The following is a 27,326-nucleotide window of genomic DNA, read 5'->3' as shown; positions in this document are numbered from 1 at the left end:
GTGGTGATAGAGAGGGGCCAGGGCAGCAGTGGGGAGAGGAAAGGAAGGGAGGCTGGAAGGTGGACTCTAACGAGCACTGGACTTGGAGTCCAGAGCCTTGGTTTCGAGTAAGAGTTCTGCCACTTCCTAGCCAATATGACCTTAGGCAGGTCACTTGGTCTCCTGAGCCTCAGCCTTCCTCCTTTGAGTGGGTGCCATCCCCCCTGCCTTGCCCGGCCCTCCTTGGGTGGTTTGGCGGGCTCAGATGACACAGCGGATGGAAGAGGGCTCTGTCCCTGGGAGGCCGGGTGTGGATGGAAAGGGGGGGGAAGGCCCTGAGTGAGGGTGGGGTGAGGATGGGGAGGAGGAAGGACAGTGGGGAGTCAGGGGGCCTGCTGGACCTGGATCCTCTGCACCCCTCTGGCTGTCCAGGCCCCCAGAGCAGCACCCAAGAAGGCCCTGTATCTCACCTGTCTCCAGGGCTAAGGTTTCCCCAAGACCCCTCCCTGGAGCCCCTAGACATGACCCCCCTCTGAGAGCAGGGAGGGGGGTCAGGGTCCCCTGAAGGCCTGTTCTCCCTGAGCTGGGGGCGCTCCTGATGGGCTCTCAGGACAAACAGCCACCATCATACCTGTCTTACCAAGGTCTAATCGCTTGGTCCCCTGGGCCTGGGGGCCAGTGGGTGGGTGATGCCCCCTCAGAGCGTCCCCGTCTCCTGGTCTGTGGTGGCCTGCCTCCCCCACCCCGCTGAGGTCTGTACATGCTACCGAGGAGGCAGTGGGGACGTGGGGAAGGAGTGCCTGGCAGCAGTGCAGGATGGGGCAGAGGCGGGGGCTGGCCGGGCCGCCGGGTTACCTTCTTGGTGCACTGTCTAACGGTGCTGATTAGCTCCGAGATAACCATGTCCACACACTTGAGACACGGTTCTCGGATCTTCTTCACCTGCTTTTTCACAATGGTCTCAAAGGCCATGTCTGGGGTAAAGAGCCCCGTTCTGAACGCCCGGAGCAGGAGAAGGGCACAGTGTCACAGGCCAGTTCCTGCCAGGTGTGCCAGGCCAGGGCCCCACCCCGACCCCCTGAGCTCGGCCCTCTGGGTCCTCCCACTACCCCTCTCTGGGCTTCAGTGTCCCCATCTGTAAAATGGGCGGGTGGGATTCTAATGAAGAACTTTCAATCGATACTCCTTGGGGCAACACAAGGTCTGCTTATAACTGTCATATATGTCCTGTTTCCTCTTAAGGTTCTGTTCACATAAATGGCTCTATGGCCAGAAATGGTTTGAAAACTGCCGGATTCGGTTCTCTTTAGGAGCCTTTCTGGGAAAAAGTATTTTATTTTAAGAGCAGGAGAGAGTTTTTCCTGTGCCTTAGCCAATGCAGTTATCAGTCTGTAAATTCCATGCCAAACCTTGGAATTGAACCTGCATGAAAGCAGGGACATCTTGGTCTCGTTCACTGCCTGGCACATAGTAGGTGCTTTAAATTTCCTTGTTGAGTGAATGCAGTATAGCTCTAGGGCATTGAAGGGCGGGCTAAGCTTTTAAGGAGCCGTCTATTTCCCAGTCCCCCTCCCTGCTCCACAGGCCTTGAGCTTGGCTAGAGGGACATGGGGTGGAATGGGGCCCACTTGGAGCTATTGGGACTATGGGAGGGTCGGATGGTTGAGAGTCCCCGTCCCACCGTAAAAGGACACAGACCAATACCTAGATGATCCACCCCAGGCCCAACCCAGTGGTTTGGGCAGCTTTGCACAGCTACCTGGATAGGACTTGGGGAGTGGTCTCACCCCAAGGGTGGGTGGGGGCCCAAGCCCAGAGGGTACTTCCCCAGACATCTGTGTCCTGGGCTCTGCTCAGCTGGTCCCACCTCTAGACCCTGCTCTCAGGGACAGCAAAGGAGGGCAGCAGGTTGCAGGGCTGGGGATGGCCCAGGCCTCCCATCCATCTCCCCCTGCAGGAGGCTGTCTGAGCTGGGGGCCAGAAAGTTGGGGTTTGAGGGGACTGGGGACTAGGGCTCCTGGTCCTTCCTGAGGGAAGCTCACTTCATCACGCCCTATGCCTCTGCATTAGACCCTCCTGCCTTCCGGGGTCCAGCCCCCCTCCCTGGCCCCAATACGTGCCTAATGCCATGGATATTCTTGATGGCATAGCTGATCTCCTTTCGGAGTTCCTTCTCGTCAAACTCCATCTGTGTAGGAGAGAGAGACGGCTGGTCAGGGTCTGTCGTGCTGCCTAGGAGGTCAAGACAGGGTCTGCCCCACTCCCAGGGCTGGGCACTAGGGCCTCTAGTGGGCTCAGCCATGGTACCTGTGAGAGAGTCCTGAGGGGGTGGGCGCTAGCCCTGAGCCCTCCTGCCCCTGGGAGCCTGTCTTACCTTGACCAGCTCAAAGGGGAAGCGCTCATGGAAGATCCGGTTGATACGGGCTCCCCCTGACAGCTCATAAGTGTCGATCTGGTCCCCTGAGCCCTCAATGCGCTTCTCAAAGTCCACGGCAAACTGCTGGACCATCCTGGAGGGAGAACGGTGTGGCCTGAGGGAGCAGCAGCAGCCCAGTGGGGGCAGCCCTGGGAGAGCCCTGTGCGGAGAGGCTGGGGGGAGGGGCAGCTCAGTGATGGGGAGTCAGGAGTCGCCAAGGGCCTCACTGAAGCAGAGCCTTGGTCTTGCGAGCTGGGTCATCAGGACGGAAGTTCTTGTACTCCTCCACCTCCTTCTCAATGGACAGCAGCTGGCTCTGCAGCTTGTTCCGCAGCCCGGGCAGTGTGTCCCGGATGTGGTTCGTCAGTTGCTGGTGAGTGGGGGGGCGAGGAAAGAGTTAAGTTCAAGGTCACAAACCCAGATGCTCACAGGGCCAGGCAAGGACCAGGATGCCAGGGGCCCTGTGGACACAATGAGGTGGAGAGCTAGAGAGGGCAGACACAGCCATGCCCTCTGCTGCCCCATCCAAGAGAACGAAAGCTGCCTGAGGGCAGGGCCTGGCACACAGTAGGTGCTCACAGAGGTGTATTAATTTAATTAATGAATGAATAACTCAATTTTCAATAGAAGCCAGAAATTCAGATTTTTATATGAAATCACCTGATTTTTGACTAATTTTTTTTTTATGAGGAAGATTAGCCCTGAGTTAGCATCTGCTGCCAATCCTCCTCTTTTTGCTGGAGAAGACTGGCCCTGAGCTAACATCTGTGCCCATCTTCCTCTACTTTATATGTGGGACGCCTGCCACAGCATGGCTTGCCAAGTGGTGCCATGTCCACATCTGGGATCCGAACCGGCGAACCCCAGGCCGCCGAAGCGGAACGTGCACACTTAACCACTGGGCCACCGGGCCAGCCCCTAATTTAATATTTTTAGACATCATGAGAGCCAAACCAAATGAATAAATGGGGCAGGGATAGCTAGAGGGCCGCTCCTTTGTGCCCCTGGGTTTAAGGCCTCCCTTAAGGTAATTCTCAGGTTCTGGGCTCACTCTGGCTAGGACCCTACACACAGTCTCTCCTTGAACCTGCACCATGGTCTTATGAAACAGGGTCTTATCACCATTTTACAGATGCAGAAATACAGGCTCAGAGAGCTGGAGAGAGTGTCTCAGTGGGCGAGTGACAAAGCTGGGATTGGAACCCAGGTCTGCGGCCTCCAGAGTCCCCAATACTCCTCTACGCAACACTGCATTCTCCACTGCCTCCCGCCCATCCTTATGCACACACGCACACACACGCACACATGCACACACTTCAGTTCTGGAAGCCCCATTGCAGATGGAGAAACATCATAAGGAAGCCCCTGGGATCACCTGTTCCCGTCTCCAGATCAGCCTCTCCTCATTCAGGAGGATCAAGGTCTTCAGCCCAGGACACTCCAATCCTGGTCCCCAAACCCAAGCCCTTGTCAGTGCCCCCTCCACACGAGGTCTTGGTCTTCTCTCCATCCTGGGGGGTTATAGGGCTCCCCTCCCAGCCCCAGACAGGGAAAGGTCAGCAAAGCTCTGTTGCTACCTCCCCATGGGACTGTGGGCAAGCTGTTTTGCTTTCCTGGGTCTCAGTTTGTTCATCTGCATAACAGAGATGCTAAACTCTGCTGGTTGGTCTCATAAAACACACTTAAATGATCCTGTTCTCATGCTGGTTTGCCCAGGCCTCATCCCAGCCTGAGCCCCTACCTGGTTGAGGACCTTCTGCAGGTAGGGTGTGCCCATGCGGTCAGCCAAGTGGCGGTAGGATGGGTGGGAGAGGAAGAACTTGCGTTCAGCGGCCAAGGCAGCCGTGATGTCCTTCTTGCCATCGATGTCCTTCTGGCTCCGGTTCACCACCCCGATGTAGCCTGTGGACGGGTTCAAGGTTGGGGTAACCAGCCTTGCAGGGGGTGAGGGGGAAGAGGATGGGCAGTGGAGAGGGTCAGGAGAGTGACCTGCCTACCTCTGCGCAGTGGGAGCAGCTTGTTCTCCAGCACGTCACGGGCATCTGTGCCCTCGTCCATCAGGTCCAGCTTGGTGATGACCCCAATAGTGCGCTGCCCTGGGGGGCGGCAGGAGAGGCTTGTCTACATCTGCACTTGCCCTCACACAAGGGACCCCAATGCACTCCCAGCCTGCTCCCTCCACCTCCCTGCCCACTCCCTCCCTCCCCCACCCCTCATCCATTCTCCACAGAGTGGCCAAAATGTCTTTTAAAGGCATAAGTCTGATCTCACCACTACTCGCTTAGGCCTTCCAGTGGCTCCCCTTCCACTGAGAACAGACCTGCAGGAGGCCTTGTGCTGCCGGTGGGAACCTACCCTGGGAGTCCACCTCCTTGGCGATCTTCAGAGCATCTGAGTTGGCCAGGTCAGAGTTGGCCGGGGACACGGCCAGGATGAGGCAGTTCTCCTTGGTGACGAACTGCATAAGCATGTCCCGGATCTGGAACTCGATGTCGGGAGGTTGGTCTCCCACCGGCACCTTGGTCATTCCAGGCAGGTCCACCAGAGTCAGGTTCAGCACTGGACAGGGCGGCGAGAGGGCGGGCTCAAGGCGAGGGGCGTGGACGTGGGCGGGCGGATTAAGAAACAGGGCCGGGCTTAGAGAGGGTCGGCTTGGGGGCGTGGCCGTGGGTGGACCGCGTCAGGGAAAAGCGCTGGGCTAAAGCGGGCGGCCCGTTGGAGGCGAGGCCAGAGGTGGGCGGGGTCATGGCAGGGTGGGGCTTAGGGTAGGATGCACAGAGGTGGGGTCGCTGTGGGGGCGGAGTCTGCAGGAGGCGGGGAGCCTGCGTAACGAGGCACCTGCAAGGAGGCGGGGCCAAGGAAAAATGGCCCCCCCCAAGGGGCGGGGCTAAGCGGCGAAGCCCAGAGGCCGGGGGCGGGGCCAGGTGTCCTCACCGTGGGGCGAGTAGACGCGGAGGTTGATGGGCACCGGCGAGATGCCCTTGTTGGTGCCGGTGACCCGATCGGTCTCAGCCTCGATCTCCAGGCGCACCTCCTCGAAGTCGGTGAATTTCTTCCCTTTGCAGTGCAGGAACTCGGCATATTCTGCCCCGGAGGCGGAGTCGGGGTGGGGGTGGGATGAGGGGGCGAAGTTAGGGGTAATTATTACAGCCAGGAGCCCACCTGGGTCCCATTTTCCACTGGGAATAGACCTTCACACACACACCCCCCAAACGCTGCCTTTTCTCTCCTCCCTCCCCACAGCAACGCCATGTCTCCGTTATGCATTTTTATTCCCACTGTCCAGATGGGGAATGGAGGACCAAGGTCATACAGCAAGCAAGTTCAGCGGCTAGGCTGGACCTCTCCTTGGGGATGGGGTGGGGGGCTGGTGAGGCCAGGTCGGGCTGCTGGTGGACGACACCACGTACCTGTGGTAGCATTGACTAGCTGCAGGACCAGGGGGCGTCGGGTGACAATGCCAGATCCTCGGGGCAGGAAGTCCCTGCAATGAGTTGGGGGTAACAGGATGGTCATGGGTGCTCCAAAGCTCCCCACAGTGCCCCACCACACCTTAGCCCAAGGGCATCAGGTTGCTAAGGGGAGATAGCAGCTGAGAAAGGTGGAAAAGACTTCCCCCAAATCCCCCGGGTCACAGAATTTCTGCATTTGAGGTGCCAGGAGACAAAACCAACAAGCCCGAGACCTCTCTCAGGTATGCCCTGTGTTGGTTCTGAGCCAACAGGAAGTCCCTGCCCCAACCCAGCCACTGCCATTCAGCCCAGGAGAAACTGAGGCATGGGGTGCCCCACATGCCCAAGTGTCCAGTGGCCACAGGGTGGATCCCAAGGAAATGGAGCTGCACCTCCTCCCCTCCCTTCCGCTGTGCGGAAGGGCAGCGTCTCACTTCCCCTTCCCAGGCCCCATCTGGCTGGTGTTGAGGATGAGGGGTTTGGGGGGAAGGAGAAGGCAAGGATAAGAACTCAAGCTTAAGCGCCTACTGCATGCCAGGCTCTTTGCGGGCAATAGCTCCTGGGCTCCACATAATAGACTCGTGAGGTAGGTGCTGTTATTATCCCTTTTTACAGATGAGGAAACTGAGGCTCAGGGGTGTACAGGTTGTGCAGCCAGTAGCTAGCAGAGCAGACCCTGGATCTAGAACTGTTTGACTCTGCGGTGAAAGCTCCCAGCCCCTCAGCGCCCTGCAGTCCTTTGAAGCACTGAACTCAGGGGTCCCAAGGTCACCCCCTGCCTGATGTCTGTACCTGAGACAGCAGCTCGTGCCAATGGCAACCTCAGCAGTCCTTTTGGCTAACTCTTGCAAGTGCCGATTCTCTGTCTTGTCAGCTCTTCCCATCTCCCCACCCACTACGGCCCCAGCCAGGCTGGCACAAGAATGAGGGTGGAGGCCTCTTCAGGGACCAAGCTGGCGGAATCTGCAGTCATGGGACCCCCAGGACCCAGGAGAGGGGGAGCTGGCTGGAGCCAGAGGGACCATAGAATCCGGCCAGCCACCTCATTGACGGAGAGACACATGGAGGCCCAAGAAGGGGAAAAGACACAGTCAAGCTCCTACAGGGCTCAGACAGCCAGAGCAAGAACCCGACTCTCCTGCCCCCAGCCCAGAGCCTGACCTGGATTCACACATCTTCCTGTGCCCCAAGGTTGAGGCAGTGGGTCCCAGGGAGAACAGAGCAGGCCCAGGCTCCTGGGCTCAAGGCCTCCTCTTGGGACCCCGGGGAGGCCCCTTCCATCCCCTGTCCTCATCTGCCCTCCTAAGGGGGAGGAGTCAGCCACTTTAATGGGGAAGGAAAAGGATGATGAATCCTGCATTTATTCATCATTTCTAGGTACCCGGCAAGCGCTTTTCATTTTTGCAAGACTCTGCACTTCAACAGGGCAGGGCTTGCTCTTTCTGTCCACCACTGTGTCCCAGAGCCCAGCACAGGGCTTAGCACACAGGAGGTACTTCATAAATGTCGACTGAATCCCCAAGTCCTCGGCACAGTGCTCGGATGTGGAAATTATCATTTTACAGATGAGGCAGCTGAGGCTCAGAGAGGTGAAGTGACTTGTCCAAGGTCACCCTATTAGGAATGGCAGGGCTAGGACTCAAACCCAAGTGTCTGTTGGACCCCAGAGCCTGGGAACTTCCCTGTCAAACTGTGCTGCTCCCTAAACCCGTGGAAGCCAGACTTGACTTTTTACGTAATTCAATTAAATTCAGTCTACGACATATTTGGGAGCAGCTGCTCTGTGCCAGGCCCTGTGCTGGGCCCTGGGGATGGGAGATGATGAGTCAGACAGTTCCCCACCCGAGGAGCTCACAGTGTGGTGGGAGAGCCAGACCAGTAAACAGATAATGCAGTGCAGTGTGACATGTGCTGGAACGGAGGTGCAAGAGGCAGCACAGAAAAGGAAGTGATTAACTGGGGGGCTGGGGGACTTCCTATCTCTATCTCTCCCCTACTCACTCCTGTGGGGGTGACCCCCTAGTATTTGGGATCCCCCCAGGGCTGTGGAGATAGGACATCTGTTCTCACATGGGGCCTGGGGTCCACCCTCTTCCCCACCAGCTCCTCACCCAGCAATACCATGGCAACAGTAGTTGCCATGGAAACTGCAGGAGGGGCTTGGAAGGATGGGACTCCCCACAGAAAGCCCCCACGCAGAGACATGGACCTGCCCCGGAGCTCTTCCCTGAACGGCCTCCCCCTGCACAGATGGGCCCACTTGGCCCTGGCCGGCCTGAGGCGCAGAGGTCTGTGAGGTGCCGCATTGAGGGCGCGGGGAGCCCAGGGCTGGGCTGGAGGCAGTGGTCAAGGGTCTGGGCCTGCCTGCCCCAAGTCACTGCCTCCCCAGGGCTACTTAAAGGCCAAGCAGCTTATGGGAAGCAGAGATTAGAGGGCAGGGCCACGTGTCGGGGCAGAGCCTCTTCTCAGACTGAGATTTCCCAGGGCCAGAGTGGGGATAGGAGTGCCCGGATCAAGAGGGGCCCCATCTCTGCCATGGCCCAGGTTCTCAAAGTGACACCCTCACAGGGCCTGCATCAGAATTCCCTGGGCAGCTTGTTAAAATGCACATTCCTCAGACATGCTGGGTTAGAATCTTAGGGGCAGGGGTCTGGGGAGGAGAGGAGAGAATCTGGATTTTAAACGCAATCCCCATGTGATTTTCACATTCCCTTTCAAGTTGAAGGATCACTGGCTTAGTGGTTGGGAGCCAGTTCCAGGCAGAGGCCCTGGGGTCGAATCCCAGCTGAAGAAGAACTTAGCCCGTGCCTGGTACACAGTAGGCGCTCGGCAGCTCAAGGGGGCTTCTGAGGAGTGCCTCCTGTTCTCAGCCTCCTCCCTAGGAGGATTCCCAAATTTCAGCAAGGAATCCAAGATCCTCTGGAACCCTCTGCCTCACCGCCTCCGGGCCCCGAATGGGATCTCAGGATTCTGGCCATGAACTGTTGGACGGAAACGATGGACATCAAAGAGGAGAAGCTCTCAGAGGCCATCTCATGCCCCCATCACCGTCCAGAGGGTGGGACAGAGGCCCAGAGAGGGGCAGGGAGCTGTGAGGCCACACGGTGATGGGAGAGGTGGCCAAGAGGGACCAGGACACTGGAGGCCTGCTCCCCAGCCCCACACCTGGACAGCCAGTGAAGAGCACCGGCTTGTTCCCACGTTCAGACTGTGAGAGCCTCGCTCGGCACAGGCCTGGCACATGGTAGGTGCTCAGGTAGCACTCGAAGGGGCGGGCATGGCTCAGGCTCGGCAGCTCCACAGCCCCTGCCCTTCACCTGGGCACCCTGTCCCACAGCGCTCTGTTAAAGTGCCCCCTGGTGCCTCCCCCCTGTGGATTCGCGCCGATCCAGCCAGTGCCACCCCTGCACTTCCCACCCAGCTCCTGCTTAGGCTGAGGGAGCACAGAACAGGTGCCCAGAGAAAAGTGTGCCGGGCCCACCAGCCTCGGAGGCCGTGTGGGAGGGTTGCATGGTGGCATGCCAGCTCTCCCTACTCATTCTAGGCAGATGGTGGTTTCCCGGGGAGGCCTTGCCTTGCCATCTGCAGAGGCACCTTCAAACCTGAAGCCAGGGAGGATGAAACAAACACCTCTCAGGACCTCCAAACGCCGTACGCTCCCTGTCTGAATTGACACTGTCATCCCCAGAGGGGTCTGGAGAAAGTACATCGAAGGTCTGAAATGACCCCCACTACCACATCTGGGGCCAGGGCTCAGGGACCCTGGATCCTAGATCCTGTTGAATGCAAACGATGCCAGAAAGTAGCATGCTTGGTGTGGCATGTACCCAGGGGAGGTCATTCTTATAAGTCTCCTGTTTCCTGGCTCTGATGTCAGACAAGCCCGGTGTTGAATGTCAGAGCTGCCACTTAGGAGCTGTGTGGCTGTGGACAAATGACCATACCTCTCTGAGCCTCAGTTTCCACATCTATAAAATGGGTTTCTTTGAGGCTTGTAGAAGTTAATGCCTGAATAAATGGTAGCTTCGTGATTACAAATATTATAACTTGTTGAGTGAGCTGAGAACACAGGCTGGGCTCCCACAACCGTCACCAAACAGTGCACAGGGAGGGAGCTGGAAGGTGGGTCTCCAGTGGCTGGCGGGAAGAGTGGGCAGTCAGGCCAGGATATTTCCAGCCAAATTTTGCCACTGGACGTGGAAGGCAAGGGGGGTGGGTAGGCTCTGAGGTGCCCTCTGAATCAGGGAGCCGGGGTGGAGGCGAGGAAGTGGGTGGGCCAAGAAATACAGTAGGGAGGAGGTGAGGCTGCCTCCAGGCAACAAGTCCCTCTCTGTTCCTGCTGCCCCAGGAGGCCCCAGGCGTGCCCACGTCACACAGCCCATGAATTTCCAGCTGAGGTTTGAACATTTCAGGACAGTCGGGGCCTCGGCCTCCCCTGCTGTCCTGCTGTCCTGAGAGCAGGCACCGGGCTGGCACTGTTTACGGCCGTCTCCCCAGCACCCAGCACGGAGCCGGCACGGGGGATGCCTCATTGGCCGAAAGAATGATTTAAAGACGAGCTCCTCCGGTTTTCTCACCGTCACCATCACCCTTGTTGTACACATGTGGAAACTGAGGCAGAAAAAGGGGAAGAGTGTTGCCCAAGATCACAGTGCACGTTAGTGACAGGTTGGGGCTTGTACTCAGGACTCTGGACTCAGAGCCTGGCACTTTCTCCACAGCAACCATTTTCTCTTTTAAAGAAGATCCATGATGTTTCCTTCCACCTTGTCCTTCCTACTTTTCTTCTTGGCCTCTTTCCTCCTTCCTTCCTTCTTTTCAAGTCTTGATGACTTTTTATACTTTCAAAATGGAAATAGAGTTCTCTTTTGCCTCCTACTTTTAAAAATCATATGTTCTCCTTTGAAAAAATATTCAGAAAATACATAAAGTGTTTAAAAAATAAAATGCAACCATCATCCCAACACCGGGGGCTCATCATCTCATCACTCATAATTATCATCGTGGCAAACACCGAGGGGTCGTTGACTGCTGGCCAGGGACTCTGCCACGGGCTTTAAAATCCGCACCATCATGAGGTTTCTTTTTGGGGTGATGGAAGTGTTCTAAAATTAGATGGTGATGCTGGTTGCACAACTCTGTAAATATACTCAAAATCATTGAATTGTGCACTACAAACAAGCAAATTTTATGGCATGTGAATTATACCTTATTAAGCTGTTTAAGAAATCTGCAGCCTCCAAATTGATCCTCGCACGGCTGTGTGGGGTGGGTGTGACCCATTTCCCCATCTTACAGGGGAAGAAACTGAGGCTCAGAGAGACAAAGTCACGCGCCCCTCATGTGCCCACATGTGCACCGGGCTCCGTCCACACTTGGGTAGCAGCTCCATTTGACTAATAGCCTATCATGGACATTTCCCAAGTCATTCAATTCAGAGCCACATCTGGATCCTTATTTCTTCTCACCAGCAGCTTGATGCGAAGGAATCTCAGCTCCACCAATAAATTACTTCCCTGCTCCAAACCTCAGCTTCCCCATCAGTGACCTGGGACACAGTCCAGCAGCTCTCTCCTGGGGCTGTCGAGGGAATGCCCTGAGGTCTTGCCGGGAGAGCGCTGTCCCTTCGACTTCGGGACTCAGGTCAGAGGGGAGCGTGCCTTCACCTACTGAGATTTTTCTCCCCGCCCTGGTTGGGGACCTCGTTTCCTGTGCTAAGATCATTTGCATCAGAGCTGGAGTGATGAACGAGTGGCGCAGTCACAAAGAGGTACAACGTCCATCGTAACCGTGGGAGGAACTGCGGTCTGCCAGGAGCCCTCAGCCGTCTTCCTCTACAGCTCCTCATCCTGGGAGAAAACTGAGCTCTACCCCACACACCCAGGGGCCGGTCATCGGGGGCGAGGGTGGTCAGGCAAGGCATCCTGGAGGAGGTGTTGGCTGATGAGAGACTTGGAGGACGAGCCAGTGAAGGAGGAAGACCAGGGCATGTTGAAGAGCCTTCCAGCATATGCAGTGGCCCCCAGGAGGGGGAGAGAGAGGACTCAGCCCGCTTTTTCCATGAACTGCAAGATACTCAGATGGCCCAGGAGGGAGCACTGGAGGGAAGCAGGGCTGGGTGAGGCAGGCCTCAGGGGCCCATCTCAGGAGCCGTGGCTCTGTTTGGAGGGCAGGGGGCCAAAGAGGGCTTCAAGCAGAGGGGGTCAGATTGGGAAGCCATAGAATGTTCCATGCTGTCAGGGGGAGAAGAGATGAGAGGGGCAAGGGAGGAGGCTGCCCCCAATGCTAAGACAAAGGTGGTGGCGGTGGAGGTAGAGGGGTGGACTAGGCGCAGGACCACAGACTCGGGGATGACCAGGACAGGGAGGATGAGAGAGGAGGGGGAGGCTGACCCTGGGGCCTCTGGCCAGGGCACTGGGAAGATGCCACTTAAGAGACTGTCTTGAACACCTTGTGAGGCCAATATTCCTCTTTGTCCTGTTGCCTGTAGTAATCCCAAGTTGCTAGAGCTGTCTTCCCCAAACAGCTCCTGTTCCTTAGCCAGATTTCAGTCCGGGGAGGAGGTAAGAGTGCCAGAGAGACAACCAGGGAGAGTGGAGGAGAAGTTGAGGTGCGTGATATGTACGCACATGGTCGGGGTGAAGAGGGTGGACATTCACATGAAGGCAGGAGGTGGGTGAGGGTTCCTGTCTTGCCTCTGATTCCATTGCTGTGTGACATAAGGCAGGTCCCCTACCCTCTCCGAGCCATTTCGTCATGTGAAAACCTGCTCCTCCTACTAACAGGTTGTTGGTTCCAAGCAGACAGTAACAAGTACTGCCCTTGGACCTGGGGAATCAGGGGCCCCAAGCTTTCGGGGTCCCTTTTTGGATCTCTGGCCTCACTTTCGCCATGGAGCAAGGGGTCCCCAGGTGCCAAGGGCAGGTGCCCGGCTGGAGCCTGTGCACCCCTCCTAGGCCACATTTGAGTGTCCAGGAATCCCCCTTGAGCAGCCTCAAGCTCTCCTCCAGGGTCTGCCCCCCTGAAAGCTGCCCTCACTGCTGTGGGGCTGCCCCGGGGCTCAGGGGGGATCCTTTCTGGGGCCGCAGATAGAGCTGGGATATGAGGGCTGGGGTGTCCACATGTGAGCCAAAGAGGCCCCTTGTGGTGCAGGATGGAGTGGTAAGGACAGGGGCAGCCTGGGGAGAGGGGCCACCTGTCCCCACACCTCCACATGCCATCACAGAACTCTGAGGAGTCTGAAATTCTAAATTCACACCCAGCCTGCCAAGCTCTTACAAAGGTGTGTTCGTCAAGGTGGGGGGTATTGTATCTAGCAATGTATTGTATTGTATTGCATTGCATCTAGCAATTCCTCAGCTTGATTTATAACTGGAATGTTTGGACACACGGCACATGGGCCCCCACTCCTGCTCTTGTTCCACGCCTGATAGCACTGCGCCCACGACTCGCTTCCTCCCCTCCCACCCTCCCCAACCTGCATCCCGCCCCTGAGGTTTCGACCCTCTGACTCCAGCCAAGGCCTGGGAAACTCGATTCTTCTGGAGTTGGGATCAGATGCCGTCTCCCAGGGTCACCTTTCATTCCCAGCTCCTCGAGGCCACCGAGTGGGGCAGGGGTTTGGGGAAGATGTCCTCTGGCCGGGGATGGGCACATGAGTCAAGCTGTGGGCATGTACTCAGCACGTGGCAGGTGCATGCTCTGAGCACAGAGAGGCTAAAGCAGAATGTGGCTGCCCGGCAGCAATGGGGGCTCTCTGGGTGGGGGTGGCTGTCGAGGGGCCACTAGCGCCTCCCGGACCTCATCACTCAGCCACACTGCCCTGCCTCTAGGTCCTCAAACCCACTGGGCTCCTTCCCGCCTTGGGCCTTTGCTCAGGGGGGACCCTGCCCCTGGAGAATGTTCACTCCTTTGCCTGACCACGTCCTATTCTTGCTCAGGTCCAGCCTCAAATGCCGCCTCCTTAGGGGGCTTTCTCTAGTCCCCTGACGGTTCCCCACCCTTCAGCATCAGGCTCCTCATACCCTTCCTCAAACATGACAAAAAGAGCTCTCTGTGTGATTCAGTGTCTTTCTGTCCTGCTCAGTGGCGAGCCCCCAAGAGCAGGGATGGGTCCGGCTTGGTCATAGCTGGATCCATAGGGCCTGGCACGCTGCAAGTGCCAACAAAATGTCAGCTCCCTCTGCCCCCATCAGTCAGTGACTTTCTACCTGCAATGTCTCTGTTAGCCCCTAATCCTCTTTGGCCTCAGTCTCCAAATCTGGGAAATGGGCCCACTAAGATGTATCCGCAAGTGTTCAGAGGAAGAGACAGAGCTTAGTGTGGCGGCTGGGCGTCCCCCATGGGAGGGGCTGGGGCTGGCCAAGAGGAGGGCTCTTAGAGGCTGGAGACCAGCACCCAGCCCGTGCTGGGATGAGGATGTGGAGGAAGGGGCAGGGCGGTTTGTGGGAGGCAGGGAGCCTGGGCAGGCATAGGCAGAGTAACCAGGCAGACGCAAAATCTTGTCTCCCAGGCTGCCCCTTGGGCCCTGGACAGAGGCCTGCTCACCAGGCCCCCTGCCCAAACCAGATGAAGACCTCTGTCCCCACCCTGGCCCACCCCCAGCTGCACCTATGCCCAGGCAGGACCGGAACTGGCACGTCCTCTATGCCAGGCCTTCCTCTGAGTGCCCCTCAGGCATTGTCTCAGCACAATCCCAGGAGGGAGGCGTTATTATTACCCCCATTCTACAGATGGGGGAACAGCGGCTGAGGGGGTTTAAGAAACACGCTTGAGGTCACTCTGCTTGCAGGTGGCGGAGCTGAGCTACAAACCCTGGTCCGACCCCGGAGGCTGAACTCTCAGCCCCTCTGCCACATCCCCACTGGCCTCGGCCTCCCCAGGGGCCAAGAGGGTGACGAGGGTGCGCACTGCCCATTTGTCGGCCTGCCCGGCACCAGCGCGAGCGAGGTCAGGGCACCGGAGCCTGGAAGCCTGTCCCAGGACTCCCCACTCTTGCCGCTGGACGGGCTTTGTGGGGACGGGGCACGCGGCGGAGGGCCAACGGGGGAGCCTGGGGCACCAGGGACCTGCTCACAAAACGCTGGGGTGTCCTGGGGCCCCCGCACAGTCCTCTGTCTGCACTCGCCCCCAAGATGATCTCACCTACGCTCATGGGTTAAATCCTGTCTCTCCACGGACAACTCGCAAATGTCTATTTCCAGCCGCCTTCCCCTGCGCTTCCCACTCACATCACCACACTGCCCACCTGACGTCCCAGACTCCACATGTTCAAAACCAAGCTCCAGCTCCTACCCCCGCCCCCCAAACCTGCTCTGTATCCCAAACCCGCACTCCATCAATGGCACCAACACCCACCCCGAACCAAAGATGCTGAAGTCATCCTTGATTCCTCTTGCCTCACCCCCCCACATCCCATCCACCAGCAAGTCTTGTGGGACCTTCCTCCAAAATATATCCTGAACCCCATCATTCTCCTCCTCCCCACAGCTAAAGCCCGGGTCCAAGTCCTGTCACCTCCTGCCTGCCACAGCAGCCTCCTCCCCTGTCTCCTGCCCCCTCTCGGCCCCCATGTCACACACTTGCTGGAATCAGCTCAAGTCACTCCACTACTTGAAAGCTTCTGATAATAATGAAAATAAACCCAAACTCCTCACCACTTTCTGAGGGCCTGTAGATCTGGCCCCTGCCTACCTCTCTGAGGCCATGTCCCCCTTGCTCATCAAACACCAGCCCCAGTGGCTCCTTCCTGTTCTTCAAACACAGCAAGTTTATTACTGCCCCAGGGCCTTTGCACTTGCTGTTCCCTTGGCCTACAATGCTTCTCCACGGCTAGTCCATGGCTTCTCATCCCTCAGTTGCCACCCCCTCCTACAGACCCTCTCTGACTTCCCCACAGAAAGCAGCCAACTCCCCTCCCCGGCACTGACCACATTCTCTGGTTGTCTTCACCCCATACATGCTCCTGTGTTCATTATTTCAGAGTTTCCCCTCTGGAGTGCAGAGCTTTTGCTTTTTCTACCCTAGCATCCCCCATGCGGAGCATTGTTGGCCCTCCATGAATGATGAATGAATGACTGAATCAGCCTCAGTTTTCCTTTCTTTCAAAGGGGAATGAAGAAATAGCACAGACCCAGAGGAGTCCTAGCAGGGTCTGGGCCGGCCGCTGGGCCAGTTCCTTTGCAGAGCTGACACAGGGCTCTCCTGGGTGCCCAGGAGCCCAGCTGGCCTGAAGCAGCCTCGCTTCCCCTGGTGCATTTTCCACTTCCTCTCCGTCGGGGGTTGACTCCCGGGAAGCCCCAGGAGGCAGAGCGGCTGTTGCCATGTTCACCAGCCTGGGGACCCAGCCCTGGGCGGAGAGGTCGGAGCACATGAAGGAGCAGGTGGGGCTGGCTGGGGGCCCTGCGGAATCTCAGTTTCCCACCTGCACCCCAGCCCTGGCCTCCTCCCTAGCTCTCACGAGGATCAAATAGTGCTGTCCCACCCACTCCTCCGCCTCAGCCCAAGCCCCTCTCCTCTGCCCTGGGCCTGCACCGGGACGCCCCACGCAGCCTCCTGCAGGGCCACTGTCCAAGGGCGTTGGGTGCAGGGGGCAGCGTCCACATCCCACTCCACCACTCGACTGGCAAACGGTTGCCGCATTCAGCTGTGCCCGGCTGGCCTGCTGTGCTGCCTACGGACTGGCACCTCTCTCTGCCAGACAGTGACCTCCAGGAGGGCAGAGCAGGGTCTGTCCTGGCACACGCACGCCCCCAAACCTGACTACCAACACCTCCCTCCCACATGCTTACACCCATGAACTCATTGGAGCCCCACAGCCACCGTCTCAGCAAGGGAGAGCCGCAGCCATCAGTGTCCCATCCCTCAGATGGGAAAATGGGGGCCCACATGCCTGCATGTTCCTGTGCCCAGTGCAGGGCTTGGCTCTCAGAGGCTGTCAGGGTCCAGATTGGGAAGCTGGGCTGTGGGGTCTAACAGACACTGTCCTTCCTGGCTGTGTAGCTTTGGGCAAGGCATGTAACCTCAGGGCCTCAGTTTCCTCATCTGGAGGATGGGCATGATGGGAGCTGCCTCATGGGGCTGTTGTGAGCCATCCCGTGAAGTGTGGTGTGGGGCACATGCAAAGGGCTCACTTGCAGCCACTTTCTCGTCTGTACCCTATGCCGAGAACACATAGCCTGGCACAGCGCAGACATTCAGCAAATGCTCCATGAGGAAAGGTGGGAATATGGTTTGTGCGCTGTAAAGTGCTGGATATCCACAAGTGCCATTTAAAGCACTACAGCCTCAGGGCTTCATTGCCTCCGAGGTCCCCCCATCCCCTTGCTCTGACTGTCAGGCCATGGGGAAAGGGCCCATCTGTGCGTCTCGTCTGTATGTCTCTGCAGCTCTGGGGGTCACGTGAGCAGGAGGGGGGTACTGTAGGAGCTGGTCCCCAAGAGGCAGACGGCCTCCCCCTCTGCTGACCAGATGGGGCTGGCCGCCCCCATGGTGGTTTTCCAACATCCCACAGATATATCGCTCCCGTCAGGACCCTTCTGCCTCACCCCTAGTGTGTGCACTGGGCTTCCCAGGTCATTTGAGGGGCAGGAACAACCATCCAGGCCAACTGTCCGTATTAGAGATGAGGAAACTAAGGCTCAGAGAGGGCAAGTGACTCGCCTAAGTTTTCACAGCAGAACCTGGCTTGGGCCAAGGATGTCTTCCCTAGAACTTCTGTCCTCTGAGAGGCTGGGGGGGGTCCTCTGCCTCCCTCTTCCACATGCCAGGCACTTCCTTAGCCGTGAAGGTCATTGGAAGAAAGCTAGGGTTTCTGAAGGTGAGGGAGGGAGATGATAGAGTGGGGAGGTCAGTGTCAACTCTCCTGCCTGCCCAGCCCCCGTTCTGCCTAGCAGCACGGGAGACTGCCGTCCTCTCTCTCTCCTTCTTAGCACCGGAAAAGCCATCTCTGCCTCCCCTTTTTGGGGAGAGTATGGGGGGGTCTCGACCCTGCCTGCCCCCCAAACCCAAGACCCTTTGTCTTTGCGGTTGCCCCCTACTCCCGTGCCACCTGGCCTTCCCAGGGGCTTGTGGGATCAGAGGCAGGAGGGGGATTAGGTTCTGCAAATGGCTGCCCCCCTCCCGCCATCCAGCCTCCCTGTCTTAGTCATCTCTGCCCTCCGCTGCCTTCTCTCTCCATCACAATCCCTCTGCCAGGCCAAGAGGAGAACGACACTGACAGGCGCCCCCCACCCAGGGGCGGCGGCGGAGCAATGGGCCAGCTGCTCAGAAAAGGATCGGAAGCGGTTTCTCCCCCACCTCCCTTCTCTTCCTCATCCTGCAGCCCGCGCCTCCCCCCCAGCCAGGCGCCGCGCTGCGCACGGATGGCGGCGGGAGCCGCAGAGGTGTGTGTGTGAGGTGGGAGGCTGTGCCTGGTCCTCGATGCCCACGGGGCTATGTCCTCTCCCAGGGGCTGCAGAGTGCGTGCGTGTGGGGGGGGGGGGGGGGGGGGGGGGGGGGTCTCCTGCCACGGTCCAGGAACTCCCATGGGGCAGGGAGCTGTCCCCCGTAGAGCCCTGGGGTGGGGGCGCTGCCAAGGGGTGCTGCCCGCTCCAAGAGGCTCTCGGAGCCGACGGGAGGCGCTGAGTAATGCAGGCCCCCTCGGTGCCTATACTGGGGGAGGGTGGCAACCCTTTGCCAGGGGCTCTTGGCAGAGCGCTGTCTTCCCTAAAGGATGGGGCGGAGGAGGGGGGCGTGATACCGTGGCCTGTGGCTTGACGACATTTGTAGACAAGCGGGGGGCGCTGCCGCCTGAGGGGCTCCCGTGGAGGGGGGGCCACCTCCCTTTGGCTGGAGGTGGGGGGCGCGCCGTCCGTGGGGCAGCGCCGTCGGGGCCGGGGCAGAGGGCAGGGGACCCCGGCGGGCGAGTCCGCGCTCCGGGGCGCGCCGTTCCTACCTGCCTACGAAATTCTCGAGCACCGAGCTCTTGCCGGCGCTCTGGCCGCCCACCACGGCGATCTGCGGCAGGTCGAGGTCCGCGTTCTGGCCGATGGCAGAGAAGGCGTCCTGCAGCCGGTTAACCAGCGGGATGAGATCCTCCATGCCACGGTTGCCCATGGCTGCGGCGGGCCCCGCGGGCTGCGATCCGGCGGCTGCTCGGGCTCCCGGCTCCGGTTCCGCCGCTGCAGCCGCGCGCTCCGACTGTCTGCGCCTCGGGCCCCCCGCCCCTCTGGGAGCGGAGCGGAGCGCTACTCCAAGATGCCACCAGATGGCGCTCGCGGCACCGCGGGCCGGCGGCCGTGCGCAGGCGCCGCCCGCGGCGCTATGGGGATTGTAGTTTTCTCCTTCTGCGGCTTTTGGGGCGCTTGACCGTGTCTGGGGGTCGCGGATGCTGCACCTCAGATATAATTCATGGAAATGGACGAGGTCTCACACCTAGTACCGGGCCTCTCCTATAGTGGTCATGACTGCCTTGCTCGGTCTTACAGATGGGGAAACTGAGGCTTGGAGAGATCGGCCTCCTCCAAGGTCACAATCTCCTGACCCGGAGTTCCAGCTGGCCTCACTGCCCTCTACTCTGGGTTCTGACACTAATTCATCTCTGGAGTGTCCCTTTCGTCGTTTGGGCCTCAGTTTCTCTGCCTCTAGAAAGAGAATAATAGAACATTAATTCAACAAATAGTTATTAAGCACTTCCTATAAGCCAGGCCCTTTTCCAGGCGCTGGAGAGAACAGCAGTGAACAAGACAAGCAGGTCTCCCCCCTCGTAGACCTGACATTCTGGTGGCAGAGATAGATAGTAGATGAATGAACAGAGAAATGAAATAGTAAAAGCAAAAATAGTTTATACTAAGAGTGATGGAGGAAATAAAGAGGGGGTATGAAGAGGCACCTGTGTGGGTGCAAAAAGTCCACATTAGTCTGGGAGGAGTTAGGGGTGTTCTCTGAGGAGATGAAATTGGAGAAGAGACCTGAAGATGAGAAGGAGCCAGCCACAGGCAGATCACAGAGAAAAGCATGCCTGGCCGAATGAACAGCAGGTGCAAAGGTCCTGACGCTTGGAAGAGTCTTCCTTGAGAGAGTTGGGACTTTCTGTCCTAGAGAATCACTGTCTTTGCCTCAACCCATGGGGTGGTGGCAAAAGAGTGGGATTCAAATCCGGGACTCCTACAACCCTACCCTGTTTATCCCTTTCACACAGAGAGACCGTGAGATCTAGCCATCCATTTCTGCACTTAAGGAACCTCATTTGGACTCCCCACAAGAAGGCTGGGAAAGAGAGGCCAGCCTTCTCTGTGCTGTTGAGGATCAGCGGGTCACCCTGTACATGAACAAGTTGGGGGGGGTCACTGCTGGGGAGCAGTGGCCTGTGAATTGGAGCCTGTCCTTCGTTCACCCATCTACTGCATATTTATTGAGCCAGGCACTATGCTTGACCCCAGCAGTGAGCAAAATGAACAAAGTCGTACCCACATGTGGCTTATAGTCTAGTGGAAAAGAGGGACAAGGCACAAATAGCCCAATAAATATGACTCTGTCAGATGGTGATGGGTGCTTTGGAGAGCAGGAAAGCTAGGGGAGGTCGGGGTGGGGTCATCTTGCTATTTTGAATAGAGTGGTCAGAGAAGGACTCTGGTAAGGTAAACATTTGAGCAGAGACCTTGGAGGAAGTGAGGGAGTGACTCACGTGGACAGCTAAGGAGGAATTTTCCAGGCAGGCAGAGGGGAAGAAGCAGGCTCTATCCCAGGAGCCTGGCCTGGGCCTTAGACAACCTGTGTGATCTGGGACCCTCCACGTCTCTGAGCCTCAGTTATCTAATCTGGGTAATGGGGGTAATGATAGATCGGATTGCCTGTGAAGGGCACGGCCCCAGCCTGGCACTCAGGAGACCCTTATTAAACCGCTACTTTGAGGGTGCCAATGATGACAGCCCCCCAGACAGCTGGAGCCTTAGCTACATGCAACGTGCATCCTGAGCAGCTGCTTCAAATTGACCTGTTATTATGCTCTGAGAACCCAAGAGTGCAGAGTGAAGCCTGGAGTGGAGCCATTAATTTGGAGTGGGGGTGCAGTTTACAGATGTCTGCCTAGAGGGGCACCATTATGGCTGGGTTGTCTTTCCTAATTACACTAGTGAAACAGTGTAAAAACCAGACTTTACACAAGTATTTGGAAGCTTCTGGTCATCCTCCCCCCCCAGAGATAACCACTATTTATAGTTTAGGGCTTATTCTCTGACTTTTTCCCATATATATTGGTTTTGTTTCATTTTGTTTTAATGGAGAAGGGATCATACTATATCTCCTGTGCTGCTGTATCACTGATGCCGGACCAGCAGCCTGGAGTTTGTCAAAAATGCAGAGTCTCAGGCCCCATTCATGACCTGCTGGATCCCAACCTACATTTAAGAAGAACCAAGAACCCCAGGAGATTCCTGAGGACATCAAAGTTGGAGAAGCTCTGATATATATTTTATGTGCACTTCGCTTTTTTAGTAACATTAAGTCTTTGACGTCTTAGTGTAAGAACAGACAGATCGGTCATGTTCCTTGTTCATAGCTGCATAGTTTTCCACTGCTTGACAGTGCCCTGGTTTCATTCCCTGGTCTGCTAAAAATGGCTGTGCTGGGCTTGAAGAACGGATGAAAAAAATACCAATGAGGGGTGTGAGAAAGGGCCCACATTCTGGACAGAGGAACCAGCATATGCAAAGGTATGGGATCAGAAAGGAGAGGAACCTGAAATCTACCCTGGCCTCAGTTTCCCACAGTGCTTGGTGTGGACTGGAGGAGGGCCACTGCAGATGGTCCTCCCCAGGTGCTGAGAAGCTGGGGGCCCTGAGGGCCGAAGAATTAAGTGAGAATCTTAGAAATAGCTTTGACCCTCTGCTTTGAGCAGCAGAAAGGGAGGATTCCCTCTGGAGTTCCCAAAGCTTTAACCACCAACGGTGCTGGGCAGCTTAACAACAGGAACTTTCACCGTGCATTTCCTCCTGAGAGAGTCAACCCTCGGGAGGGAGACGTTTCCATCAGCCCCCTCTGACAGGTGAGGTTAATGAGGAAGGTCTCTACGGTCACAAAGCCAGGTGTAGTGTAAATGCTGACAATGAGCCTTTTGATTGTAATGCAAGTGCCTCGAGTTAAGCTTTTGATTGCGGAGCCATCCATTTCAAAGACATCCATCTCTGATAAACACATTGCCACCTACACAACTAAATAAAGAGCCGGTCTACCCCACCTATGAAGTTCCTCTTTTAGAAAGTCCTGGTGACCTAGATAACGGACTATTTGAAGGACCCTGCTTTTCCCTTCCCACACTTAATTCCTGCTCGTATGTTTTAAATTCTTATGTTTTAAATAAACCCGCAAAACCCTAGGCACCCCACCCTTGACTCCAATAAAGGTAGAACCCCAGGTCCACTCTCTCTCTTTCTCTCTCTACCCGCAACCTTGCTGTGTGGCCCCCAGTGTGCCATGTACCCTGCAGGACTCGTGGGACTAATGGGTGTCACTGAGGTGTGTCTTGCAATCATAGTAAGAGCTACAAGGGCCCATGCAATCACAACATTGGCTCTGGTGGGGGAAATGTCTGTAGGGGCTGCCGCAAGTAGTTGGGGCCCAGGTGAGAGCCCCCAGGCATTGCCAGCTAATAGCATCCCTATCGATAGGCTGAGACTGACACAAAACGCCAGGAAGTGATGGAGTCAAGACATGAACAGAGGCTGGTGTGACTCAGAGCTTCCATGTTTACAGGCTACATCACATGAGCTCTTGTAACCTATACATTTTTTTTTAAGATTTTATTTTTCCTTTTTCTCCCCAAAGCCCCCCAGTACATAGTTGTATATCTCAGTTGTGGGTCCTTCTAGTTGTGGCATGTGGGATGCCGCCTCAGCATGGCCTGATGAGCGGTGCCATGTCCACACCCAGGACTCAAAGTGGCGAAACCCTGGGCCGCCAAAGCAGAGCTTATGAACTTAACTACTCAGCCACGGTGCTGCCCCCCTAACCTATACATTTTTAATGCATATAAAATAAAACACTTTCTGATAGGGTTTCTGTGTGCATACAGTAGGTGCTCAATAAATGCCAGTTGCATTGCATTGGACAGTGGCCTTATTATACAGCTCCTGGGTCAAGCCATTATATTTAGTCACTAGCTCTGTTCAGTGTCTGGGCCTTGGGATTCATTCATTTATTCATTTATTCTTCAACATGTATTGATCAGTGGCTATTTCGTGCCAGACCTCAAGCAAGACACAGAGAGGTGAAGAGGTTAATAAGATGCAGGGCTTCTCCTGCTAGAATGTGGCTTCACAGGGGAGAGAAAGACTAGCTAAGCAGACCAGGTGCATGAAGCAAGGGCACCTGGCCCTGTCTAGGGCAAGGTCACTGCTGAGGAAGCAGCTGGGCCAGGCCGAGGCACACACAGTGCCCTCCTCTGCATGGCTGGGGCCTGGGCACCAAGATTCCTCAGGGGCTTTGGACACTGATAGTCCAGGCATCTGTGCTTGCACTGCCCCATTGCACAGTGAGGAGTCCCCATGAGCCGAGAACAGGTCAGGTGCCCACGCATGCTGCTAGTAGATGCGTGAGGGTCAAGGGCACGGGTTCCGAAGCCAGACAGCCTGGTGTTCAAATCCCACCTCTGCCGCTTTCTAACCCAATGACCTTGATCAAGTCACCTCACTTCCCTGACCCTGCGTTTATTCATCTGTAAGAGGGGAATCACAATATTGTCTAACTCATAGGGTTGTGCAGGGAGGATTCGGTGATATAATAAAAATTTAGTTAAAACATGGGAACAGTGCCTAGAACAGGGAATAATTAGAGCTACGATCAGTGTAATTATAATCATCAGCACCATTGTGCCGTCCGAAGAAACTGCAGTGTTGTGGCGGTAGCAGAGGGAGTCATCTCTTGATGAGAGGGATCAAGTATCAGAAATGTGCCAGGATTTGTGGGAGACACAGAGCTGGATCTACAGGCCTGGATTGGGAGCCAGCTGTGTCCCTGGATGGCTCAGCCTATGGGAATCCCAAGCCCCACTGGGCTCCAGATGGCCCAATTCCCCGCAGAGAAGGGGGCTTTGAGGGTATGACCAGCCATCAGGGAAGGCCTTCCGAGGAGGTGACGTTTGAGCTGAGCTGGGAAAACTGCACAGCAATTGGCCTGGTGAGGAGTGAGGCATGGGGGTGCATTGTGAGGGAAGTTTGGTACCTTGGGGACAGAAGGCAGCCACCATGGCTGGACATGGTAAGGAGGGTGAGAGAGAACCCATTACCCTCAAGTCAGTCCTGACCAGCAGAGATGGCCAAACTGAGTTCCTAAGTCAGGAGGGGTCCTGCCCTGGGTCACTCTGGAAGGAAGCGGCAGCAACAAGGCTGTCCCAGCCTGCCACTCCCTGCCTCTGTTGTCTGTCTCCCTCACCCTGTTTATTTATAGGTAAAGGCACAGGTGGGTGACAGTGACTGGTGAGGCTGCATGACAAGCATATGGTGTTACATTTTTCTCTGCCTCTAGTCTGACCTGGAGCTGTCACCGAGCACAGCCTGTTCCTGTGATTCCTGGGCTGGGTGTCTGGTTGTGGGTCCAATCTATTACCTGTGTCTGTGAGCTGGGTGCCTTGATGGGGTCCACCTCCATGGGGTGATGGACACAGATGTCATGGAGGGAAGAGCTGCTACGATGAACACCAACCTGAGGATGGAGGAAGGAAATTGCACACTAGAGTCATTCATTCATCCGCTCGCTCATTTAATTGACCTTTCCCAGGCAATCACGATGCGCAGGACTCTGAGCTGGTGTCCCAATGACACAGCGGCAACTCAGCAGCTGCTTTCCGCTGCTAAGGGGCACATGACATTACAGAAGGCAGAAATAATGCCAAGTGAGGAAGTGGCAGGTTACAAGACAAAGACACCATAATCAATAGCTGGCTAGAAAGTGTACTGGGAAAATAGCAATAATAACCACCATAGAAACTTCACAGGCGCTTGATTAAGAATCCTGAAAGATGACATAACGCGAGGCTTGAATAAATGGAGACATTTACTTCATTCTTAAACTGAAAAACTTGGGATAAAGATATCAGCTCTTCTCCATGTAAACACATTTCACGCAACACCAGCTGAAATTCTGATGGGGTTGGGGGCAGGGGGAGGAGTTTGACAAAATCATTTTATAATTTAACTGAAAAAATTTACATGATTGCGGATTGGCAAGAAATTTTTTATAAAGTATAATGATGTCGGGGCCTTGTGCTATCAGGCATTAAAATATATTCCAAAATTATAATAGCCACACTATGGGATATCATCACGGGAAGAGACAGGTAGCAGAATAGGTCTGGACATACCCACTGAGTATAAGAGTTTATTTTGTGATGAAAGTGCATCTCAAATTAGGAGCAAGAAAGAGGCCCCCAGGTGATGCGACAGCCTCTGACTTCATTTGGAATGCAAAGAGGCGGGGCCTCTCTTCTCCTTCTCAACTTGTTCCGTTTGGGGCCTTTGCCTGAAAGGAAGTAATTAAAAGAAATTAACATGAGTCTAGCCCCAAACAGTGTCCCCAGAGTGTTCCCATCCATTATCTGGTCTGGTCTTTAAGGAGGCAGCACAAGGTCATATACACTCAAAAAAATGTTCACTCCTTCCCTGTGATAAAACCATCCAAACCGCTCACAGCAAGTTAGAAAAAAAGGAGAGAAAGTGAAAAACACCCATGAGCCCACTGCACACATATTTCTTCTTTCCAAAATCAAGATCATAATGTGCACGCAGTTTTGTAACCTGCTGAGTTCACTTCACATCTCACATCATATTGTGTTTAAATATCCTTTGATATTTAAAACCTAATTTCGATGGCTGTGTGCTATTCCTGAAGAGACAGACACCAGGATTTATTTAGTTGTTCCTCTTAAGCTGATTATTTTCCACAGCTATTATAAATAATGTTTCTGTGAATGACCTGCTGGCTTTTAAAAGACTCGTTTCTGACTTTTTTCTTGGGTTAGATTCCTACAAGAAAGGTTACCAGGTCAAAGTGCAGAACACAATCAAGAGTCTTGTTAGAGAATTTGCAGATCTCTTTTCAGAAAGATGAACCAACACAGGAAGCGAGCGCTGGCTTCCCTACCTTCACCAGCATGAGCATTATTTTTAGTTTTTTTACTTTGGCAATTTGCTAAGCGTGCTCTGTGCCAGGTGCCAGTGCTGAGCATTATGTAATATCATCCTCACACTCCCCTCACCCCCGGGGGCGCCCATTTTAGAGACAAGGAAACCGGCTCAGAGAGGGTTCCTGCGCCGGCCGGGATCGTGAGCTACACGGAAGCGGAGCCCGGACCCCTCCAAGGCCAGCAGCCGCATCAACCTGGTTGCGAGCCTGCAAGATTTTGCTTCGGCCCCTCCCCTCCTCCCCCACTGTCTGTGTCTTGGTTCTCACCAGAGTGAGTTTTCTAACCTGGGTGCATGTGATGCTGTCACAGCCCTCCCTAGCCCTCCCTGGCCTCCGGAGATAAAGCTCAGCTGCTTAGGCCGGTCTTCCAAGTCCCCACCATCCAGGCTGCCCTTCCACCCAAAGGCGCAACGTCCCGCTGACCCCGGCCCCGCCCCGCGCTCCGGGCACTCTAGGCCACTTTCGCGCCTCCAAGTCCAGGCGGAGTTAGGCACCTGTGCGGTCGCCCCGCGCTGCAGTAGAGCCGGCCCAGAGCTTAGGGCAGCGCTTGTCACATGACTTGCAGTGATTGGCTGACACTCCCGTCTCCGCCACGCTGGGCAGGCCTCGGGTCTGCGCGTCCCTAGCGCCACCGCGCGCCCTGCCCGCACACAGTCGGCGCTTAAGGCAAAGGGAGCGAAGAGCCCAAGGCTGTTACAGTTGTGGAAGGCTTTGCTACTTAGTAACCACTAACCGACTTAGTAACTGCGCGGCTCCGGCAGCCCTGCCAGATTGTTCGGCTCAGTGACCCCGTGTGGGGACCGAGGAGAGGGGCGCCGGGACGCGGGACAGAGTCAAAGTTGAAGGGTCCTTCCGGGCAGGACCATTTCAGAGGCAGGATGAGCGCCGTTTTTCATCATTGAACTCAGCCCTCCTCGCCCCGTCCTGAGTCAAATCAAAGTTGAAAAAACACTTTCAAACGGACCTCCCCGCGCCCTTCTAGGGCAATTTTTCTGCCCGCCCGCGCCGATCGCCCTCTCGTCGGGTCTCGGTGTCCCAATGGACAGCGGTCGGCTGCACGCCCCCTCCCATCCCAACCCCGCGCGGGGCCGGGGATCGCGGGACAGTGGCGGCCGCGGGGCGGTCGGTTGGGGACGGTCCTCCTGGAAGTCGCCCTCGATGTCGCCGCCAGACGACAGACCCCTCTGGACAGCGGACGGACCTTGGGCTCAGAGCCGACCCTGCCCGATGAGGAGAACGCCCGACGGAGGGTCTGCGCCTCCCGAGGCCCCCTCGCAGCCGGGAGCCGAGCCCGCGGCCCGCCAGGCGCCGGGTGAGCGGGC

The 27,326-nt window shown here is 56.3% G+C and overlaps 1 protein-coding gene and 1 long non-coding RNA gene across 14 annotated transcripts in view; both read right to left on the bottom strand.

The window, feature by feature from the left end:
- The window catches only part of DNM1 (dynamin 1), a 41,961-nt gene extending 22,911 nt beyond the window's left edge, over positions 1 to 19,050 (bottom strand). For 10 of the 12 annotated variants that reach the window (XR_006890465.1, XR_006890466.1, XR_006890467.1 and 7 more), the window contains exons 1-10: positions 18,782 to 19,050; positions 5,806 to 5,879; positions 5,330 to 5,479; positions 4,751 to 4,954; positions 4,393 to 4,491; positions 4,137 to 4,297; positions 2,623 to 2,765; positions 2,354 to 2,489; positions 2,100 to 2,167; positions 835 to 973 (exon numbers count right to left, since the gene is read on the bottom strand). Coding sequence is in view for 9 of the 12 variants with exons in the window: in XM_046674320.1 (XP_046530276.1) it covers positions 835 to 973; positions 2,100 to 2,167; positions 2,354 to 2,489; positions 2,623 to 2,765; positions 4,137 to 4,297; positions 4,393 to 4,491; positions 4,751 to 4,954; positions 5,330 to 5,479; positions 5,806 to 5,879; positions 18,782 to 18,942 (1,335 nt within the window). In the remaining 3 variants the exon portion in view is untranslated. The remainder of the gene's footprint in view (positions 1 to 834; positions 974 to 2,099; positions 2,168 to 2,353; positions 2,490 to 2,622; positions 2,766 to 4,136; positions 4,298 to 4,392; positions 4,492 to 4,750; positions 4,955 to 5,329; positions 5,480 to 5,805; positions 5,880 to 18,781) is intronic. The other 2 variants (XM_046674328.1, XM_046674286.1) reach the window with 1 other exon arrangement.
- Positions 19,051 to 25,187: 6,137 nt separating this feature from the next.
- Positions 25,188 to 27,320, bottom strand: LOC124242481 (uncharacterized). 2 transcript variants are annotated; one of them, XR_006889460.1, is made up of 2 exons: positions 26,738 to 27,320; positions 25,188 to 25,341 (listed from the first exon to the last, which is right to left on the bottom strand). It is a non-coding gene; the product is annotated as an uncharacterized LOC124242481 (long non-coding RNA). The 2 variants fall into 2 exon arrangements; XR_006889459.1 differs by having other exon boundaries at positions 26,969 to 27,320.
- Between the last annotated feature and the right edge of the window lie 6 nt (positions 27,321 to 27,326).

Source organism: Equus quagga, chromosome 1, assembly GCF_021613505.1.
Source record: "Equus quagga isolate Etosha38 chromosome 1, UCLA_HA_Equagga_1.0, whole genome shotgun sequence".
Taxonomy (NCBI): Eukaryota; Metazoa; Chordata; class Mammalia; order Perissodactyla; family Equidae; genus Equus; species Equus quagga.
Note: the sequence above shows the minus strand (reverse complement) of the source record. Positions and strands in the feature narration are given on the sequence as shown.